This window comes from Garra rufa, chromosome 6 (assembly GCF_049309525.1).
Source record: "Garra rufa chromosome 6, GarRuf1.0, whole genome shotgun sequence".
Lineage (NCBI taxonomy): Eukaryota > Metazoa > Chordata > Actinopteri > Cypriniformes > Cyprinidae > Garra > Garra rufa.
This window is the reverse complement of record NC_133366.1, coordinates 54,146,623-54,154,460: the sequence shown is the minus strand read 5'-3', so window position 1 is coordinate 54,154,460 and position 7,838 is coordinate 54,146,623. Positions and strand designations below refer to the sequence as shown.

Below are 7,838 nucleotides of genomic sequence, written 5' to 3'. Positions count from 1 at the left end.
AAGGAACTATTTTACTTTGCGGAATAACAGTTACGGTTTGTTTGTTGTGATTATTGTACTGTTGCTATATGTTTTATTTTTATACATTCATTAAATACATAAACGTGTCCCTGGACCACAAAACCAGTCATAAAGGTCAATTTTTTTAAATTGAGATTAATAAGCTTTCCATTTATGTATTATAATATTTGGTCGAGATCCAACTACTTGAAAATCTGGAATCTGAGGATGCAAAAAAATCAAAATATTGAGAAAATCGCCTTTAATGTTGCCCAAATGAAGTTCTTAGCAATGCATATTATTAATAAAAAAATAATTAGATATATTTACGGTAGGAAATTTACAAAATACCTCTATGGAACTTGATCCTCACTTGACATGCTAATAATTTTTGGCATAAAAGAAAAATCGAACATTTTGACCCATACTATGTATTTTTGGCTATTGCTACAAATATATGTATGCCACTTATGACTGGTTTTGTGGTCTAGGATCACATAAAATGTGTTAAAATTAGATAAAATACATGTGTTTTATTGGTAACTGTGACTTTTATCTCAAATTTCAGAATTTTTTCCCCCTACTTTTTCTCAAAAGTCAGGAAAAGTCCAAATTCTGAGGTAACAACTTGCAATTCTGACTTTTTTTGCTCATCATAATTAGCTAACGTTATATATATATATTTTTTTTTTTTTTCGTTTTTATCTTGTGGCAAAAACAAGCTTGAACAGCAACACTAATAAACCACTTCTAAATTGAAGCTGATTAAATAAATAGAAGAATTTTCCATTGACTGTAATAGTTTAGGATGAATGGTCAGGTTTTATTTGTCAAACAAAAGAGTGTTTATGAGAATCAGAGCAGGCTGAACTGACATTAGCCCTAATGACCCACGATAATTAGTCATGAAATGAGATGATTAGTCCTAAATAACAGCTTAAACTACAACAACTAGAAGACAATCATGACTTTATGGACACATCATGAATATTAAGATGATCAAAATGCACAGAGTACCATGATACCAGAATAAAGAACATTGTTTATTTTTTGTAACGCATTACAACTAACGCAAGTCACATAATAATATTTCTTTTTCCAAGTAACAAGTAAAGTAACGCGTTTTTATTTGACAAGAAAATATCTGAGTTACTTTTTCAAATAAGATGTTACTTTAGTTCTAGAATAAATGTGAACATGCATTAATTCATCTCACTCACTAAAAAAACAGATACAGTGTTCTTCAAAATGAATAAAAACACTGAAATTCAAAGCAAACCTGCAATAATTAAATATGTTCAATAATACAAATATCCTTTATGTATTTAATCCCATTTTATTAACCGATGTCTTTGCTGCCGACCTTCGATGATCCAATTCATCCATACTAATAAGCAAAAATGACTCAAGATAATCTAACATTTGTTTTCCTTTTTTATTGCTGAAGAGTTGACATTTGTTCTTCTGTGGTCTACTGTACAGACGTCAACTTACTTTTCTCTAAACCTGAGGCTTTTGCTGTGAAAAGGCTTTTACATTTGACAAAAATAACTTTTTTGCATTTTTTTAAAGCAAACAAGCAAGCCCTGGCCAAAAAAGTAACGCAAAAGTAACGCAACGCATTACTTTCCATTAAAAGTAACTAAGTAATGTAATCAGTTAGTTTTTTAGGGAGTAACTCAATATTGTAATGCATTACTTTTAAAAGTAGCTTTCCTCAAGACTGATGGAGCCCAGGGTAAATGGTCATGACACACAAAACAACAACAGCATGACAGACACTCATTGCAGTCTGCTGGAAACACAGCTGAGCGCTGTAACGTCTGGATTTCACAACATTCTTAATACAACATTTCTGTCGTAGTTCAGACACTTACAGAGGCTTCTATTCAGCATCTTTATTGGTCTGATTTCAACTGAAGTGTGTGTGTGTGTGTGTGTGTGTGTGTGTGTGTGTGTGTGTGTGTGTGTGTGAGGGTCTGGGTGTGTCTCAAACACACACACAACAGCTGGTCAGCACGCTTTAACCCCGGGCCGTAGAGGATCACGTATCCTCCATCACATCAACACATGAGACCGCATGCAACGCAATAGACAGCTGATCTCACTCTAATATGAGTTTTCATGATGAACTTCAGAAAGCACAGGTGAACAGGGTAAAATGCTAATAAACATCACCAAACGTTCCCAGAAGATTAATTAAGACTATTGTTTTGTATTGCAAAGTTTTCTAAAATGATGTTTAAATGTGACTCTGGAACTTAGGTAGCAATAGCCAAAACTATAGATTTTTCTTTTATGCCAAAAATCATTCGGATATTGAGTAAAGATCATGTTCCATAAATATAATTAGTAAGTTTCCTACTGTAAACATATCAGAACTTAATTTTTGATAATATGCATTGCTAAGAAGTTCATTTGGACAACTTTAAAGGCGATTTTCTCGCTATTTAGATTTTTTTTGCACCCTCAGATTCCAGATTTTCAAATAGTTGCATCTCAGCTAGATTTTGAAAAGCTTATTTATCCAGCTTTATTCAGGATATTAAGAAAAGAGCATGTTTCATGAAGATACTTTGTAAATTTCCTACCGTATATATATATAAATATATATATATATATATATATATATATATATATATATAAAAAAAAAAAGTTTATATATATATATATATATATATATATATATATATATATAAACTTAATTTTTGATTAGTAATATGTATCTTTAATTTTATTTGGACAACTTTGAGGGTGATTTTCTAAATATTTAGATTTTTTTTTTTTTTTTTTGCACCCTCAGATTACAGATTTTCAAATAGTTGTATTTTAGTTGTGTCTTTTAGATGATGTATAAATCTCAGTTTTGATCAAAATGACCCTAATGACTGGTTTTGTGCTCCAGGGTCACAAATATTTACATTTACATTACATTTAGCAGAAGCTTTTATCTAAAGCGACTTACAAATGAGGACAATTTCATCAAAATCAACAAAAGAGCAATGCTATAGTCTCAGATTACCTTAATGCAGTGTACATAGCAAGTTTTTTTATTATATAGTAAATAAAAAGAAAACGGATAGAACAGGAAAAGATTAGAGCTAGCTACAGTTTTTTTTTTTTGGTTAACTGTATTATTAAAAAAAAGAAAAAATAGAGAATGTTTTTTATTTTATCAAATTAAATATGCAGTCATTTATATTCATTTCAAGCACAAAATCTGAATATTGGGAATATTGGATAAAGCCAGATTCATAATTGTTTGATTTTCCAGAGGGGGATTCTGGATTTCTCTTTCATCGCTCTATAAACCAGAAAATACTGTCGACAAACACATTTTCACCATTGTATACAGCAGTAAAACATTGTATACATCAGTGTGAATTATGAACAAAACGTCAGAATATAAAAAGGAACAAGCTGAAAAGTTTGGTGTTTGTAAGAGAAAAAAACTCTTTAAAGATTTAAACCTACTGACGCAAATAAATAAAGTGCAATAAAATCAACACTTAAAATGTGTTTTTTGCATGATTTTGTTCATCTAGTCTAAAAGAAAACATGATAAAGAGCAAAACAGACAAAAAATCTCAAAATTTAGAATAAATAAAAGACAAATAAAAAAGTGCAATAAAATAAGCATTTTTTCAAAAAAAAAAAAAAAAAAAACAAGTTATGAAAAAAGCCAGTGCAAAATCTCAAATCTGAGCAGTGCATATAGTCTTGAAATCTATAGATGCAAATACAGTTTAAAAAACAAACAAACATTAAATGCACTTTTTACTGTCTTTCCCCACTAGTCTGACATACAGGGTTGCCAAGTCCAGAGTTTTCCAGCAGAATTGGTTTGCAGCGAGTTGTTTTTTTCCCTGCAGGTTAACTGTTTGATATTTTGCATACTGTAAATTATTTTTGACTGAAGATGTTTTATTTTACCAGTGATAAAAATGTGGTAGATGTTAAGTTTTGTAAAGAAGGGCCACTGGTAATCAAAACTTCATTTTTGATTAGTAATATGCATTGCTAAGAACTTCATTTGGTGATTTTCTCAAAAAAATGTATCAGATTCCAGAATTTCAAATAGTTGTATCTCGGCCAAATATTGTCCTATCCATACATTAATGGAAAGCTTTTTTATTCAGCTTTCAGATGAAGCATAAATCTCAATTATTCTCTTATGACTGGTTCTGTGGTCCAGGGACACATTTGTGTTGCATCAAAGCACTGGCAAAAAGCTGCATTGTCCTAGTTTTCGACACTGACTTCTTGTCAAAATTCTGACTTTTTTTTTTTTTCACAATTGCCAGTTTACATCCCAGAATTGCGACACTAAACTTGCAATTCTGACTTTTTTCTTAGATTTGCATTATATAAACTTGCAATTGTGAGTTATGAAGTTAGAATTGCAGGACAGAAATGTGCAATTGCAAATAAACTTGCAATTAAGGCTTTTCTCACAATTCAGACTTTTTTCTTAGAATTTTGAGATATGAATTTCCAATTATTAGTTAAAAGTCAAATTCTGAAAAAAAAAAACTACTTACTTACCATTTTGAATTAAAATGAGTTTATAACTCACAATTGCAACTTTATAACATGCCATTCTGACTGTAACTCAAAATGATGAGTTTGTGTTTTTGCAACTGTGAGATGAAAAGTTGCAATTCAATTTTTCATTCCAATTTCCAAAAATGTACACTTATGACTGGTTTTGTGGTCCAGGGTCACATTTTTGTTTGGCCAGTAGTTTTGTTACTCAGACCTGACGTGAAAAACACTGGTTTTGTCTGTTGTCTCTCGACTTTAATCAGAGTCTCAAGTGGACATCTCCTGTGGCATTTAAACACACACACACACACACACACAGAGAGAGAAACACACACACACACACACACACACACACACACACACACACAGAAACACACACACAGCACCTGTCTGCATGCGACAGACGCAGCAGCTGCAACAATCCTGACAGTCACACTCACTTTTACAACACTGCCTTTGTCTTCGTCCTGACAAAGTGCTGACCTCTTATTTTACACACACATCAAACTTTCCCACACACACACATCAACTCGGACTAAACACACACACACACACACACACGGACTCTTCCGAGGGTTTAAATGCAGCAGATGCAGAGATGGATCCACATGCTCTGGCTGTTGCACAAATGCGATTAAATGTTAACACAAACATTTCTAGCTATGCAAACACAACTTCATGTGCTCCAGCATGGCAGAACGTGGAGAAACTGTTTGAAAAGTATCTTGTTAGTTAATCAAGCACAACTGGTTTGATCCTCATAAGGCATTCGGGTTTGTTTTGAATTGGAGGAACTATATAAACATTTCTAAACAATGCATATTTTTAGTAATGGCACAAAGCTTTGTAAGTGCTTTAAGAACCAATTTGCAATTGCAATTTTTTATAAAAATGTTTCACATTTTGTGTTCAGGTCATTTTGATCCATGGAGCAGCAACCCTCCTTGTGATTTCCAGTGATTAAATTGCATTAATGATGCATTAATTTGTTAAAATGAAAACTTAGGAATCACTTCAATTGCCAGAATTATGATGTTTTTGATGGTAACGTGAGATGCTTGTACAAGCACAACAAAATTAAACTGAACTTTTTTCATGTAATGAACATGTTTATTCCACAATAATAGTACAAACACTGAATGCTGGGTGAGGAGGTGTGGATTACTGGGGAGGGGGCGGGGCAGTGGGTGTGGCCTCTTGTGTGAGAGGAGGAGTCACTGTTGAGGAGGAGGAGGGAATCTCCACCTGTGAAAGAGAAAACAAACATAATTAATGAGCTGGAATATTAACTGTGCTGCTCTATATAAATATTCATTGATAGAACCTATAAAGATTAGTAGAATACTCTTATATGTTAATCTCTAATTTGCACCCATTTCCGGAACACAAATCTGAAGATTTGATTAAAGTCAGAATTAAATGCTCTTGTTTGATTTTGTTGTCATGTTAGAATTAAAGGTTTTTCCAGAGAGGATTTTGGATTTCTCTTTTTATCACTCCACAAATTAAAATAATACTGTTAAGAGACAGAAAACAAACACATTTCATCATGTTTTTAAGAGTAAAATGTTGCATGAATCAGTGTGAATGAAACACGTTTGGTGTTTGTAAGAGGAAAAAAACTCTCAAAATTTAGAATAAAGAAAAGACAAATAGATAAAGCACATTAAATAAAGCACTTCTTTTTTTTTTTTCAAAAAACAAGTTATGAAAAGCCAAAATCTCAAATCTGACCAGTGCATATAGTATCTTGAAATCTACAGATGCAAACAAATAAGTGAACGTAAAAGTGAAAAAATAAAATGCAAACATACTGAAAAAATAAACAATAAATGCACTTTTTAATGGGTTTTTTCCCACTAGTCTGACATGCAAGGTTGCCAAATCCTGATTTGTGTACACAAGTCTGAAATAAAACATTTGGAGCAAAACAGACCAAAATCTCAGAAATTAAGAACAAATAAAAAGCAAACAGAAAAAAAAAAATATTTAATAAGCACTTAAAAAAGGCTATTTTGCAAAAAAGAAAAGACAAATAGATAAAGCACATTAAAATAAGCACTTTTTTTTCTCCAAAAAACAGGTTATGAAAAGCCAAATAATGCAAAATCTCAAATCTGACCAGTGCATATATCTTGAAATGTACAGATGCAAACAAATAAGTAAAAATGAAAAAGTGAAAAAATTAAATGCAAACATACTAAAAAAATAAACAATAAATGCTTTTTTTAATGTTTTTTTCCCACTAGTCTGACATGCAAGGTTGCCAAATCCTACAGATTGAAATCTACTTATGCATAATGACTTAAATGTGTGTTTTGCATGATTTCTTTCCACAAGTCTGAAATAAAACATGATATGGAGCAAAAAAGGACCAAAATCTCAAAAATTGAGAACAAATAAAAAGCAAACAGAAAAAAATTAATGTAATAAGCATTTAAAAAAGGCTATTTTGCCAAAAAAAAAAAAAAGTTATGAAAAGCCAAATAGCTAAAAAAGAAAATTGAGCAGTGCATGACAAAGTGTTTTTGCCTGTAATGTCTTGAACTGAATGATCACACACAAACACATTTCTTACTAGTTTTTCTGCTCTTTTCCGCAGCATATTCCATGCTTTATGATTAGCCTATGAACACAAATAAAACAGATATTTGCACATGTACAAAGCCAGAATCAAGAACATACATGCTAAAGCATTATGTAGTAAAGACAAGGAATAAAATGACTCTTTGAACCAAACTTAAAAATAACAGACTGAACTACTCTTGTAATAAGCCCCAGTGCAACATGAATTCTATGGCAGAATAGTAATTGAAAGTAATAATGTGAGCTGTACATACGGTGAGGTTGAGGGGCAGCGAGAGCCCCTGAGCCCGCCGCCGGACGCCCAACTCGCTCTCTCCCAGCGTATGGACACATGTGACCTCATACTGAGAGCACAGACCTGTACGGGCCACTAGAGGGCCACCGCTCACCGTCACATGATCTCCACACCTGAAAAACACTCCACAGATGATGACGCTTGCATTTGACCACATGCATATGTGTGTGTGTGTGTGTGTGTGTGTGTGTGTGTGTGTGTGTGCTGGTTTGACATACTTTATGAGGACTAAATGTTTTGACATCACACACATAATAGTTGAGGTTAACATTTTACATACACCTTGCAGAATATGCAAAATGTTCATTTTTAAACCGAAATAAGATATTTCACATTAGACATTTACATATAGTCCATAAGAGAAAATAATAGTTGATATCCCCTTGATTCTTAACACTGTGTTGTTACCTGA

The 7,838-nt window shown here is 32.4% G+C and overlaps 1 protein-coding gene across 1 annotated transcript; it reads right to left on the bottom strand.

The window, feature by feature from the left end:
• Nucleotides 1-5,648: 5,648 nt before the first annotated feature.
• On the bottom strand, nt 5,649-7,583 carry LOC141336981 (large ribosomal subunit protein mL39-like). The gene is made up of 3 exons (XM_073842702.1): nt 7,386-7,583; nt 7,124-7,171; nt 5,649-5,790 (listed from the first exon to the last, which is right to left on the bottom strand). Exons 1-3 carry the CDS (start codon nt 7,581-7,583, stop codon nt 5,707-5,709), a joined length of 330 nt encoding a protein of 109 aa, XP_073698803.1. The 3' UTR covers nt 5,649-5,706.
• Between the last annotated feature and the right edge of the window lie 255 nt (nt 7,584-7,838).

Bases quoted from the DNA above. Each gene is read 5' to 3' on its own strand.
- LOC141336981 (XM_073842702.1), bottom strand. From the start codon at position 7,583: ATGTGGTCAAATGCAAGCGTCATCATCTGTGGAGTGTTTTTCAGGTGT. The intron at 7,172-7,385 runs GTATGTACAGCT...TTGTGTTCATAG, and splicing joins CGCTGCCCCTCAACCTCACC to GCTAATCATAAAGCATGGAA. The intron at 5,791-7,123 runs GTAAGAAATGTG...TCTCTTTCACAG, and splicing joins GGAAAAGAGCAGAAAAACTA to GTGGAGATTCCCTCCTCCTC.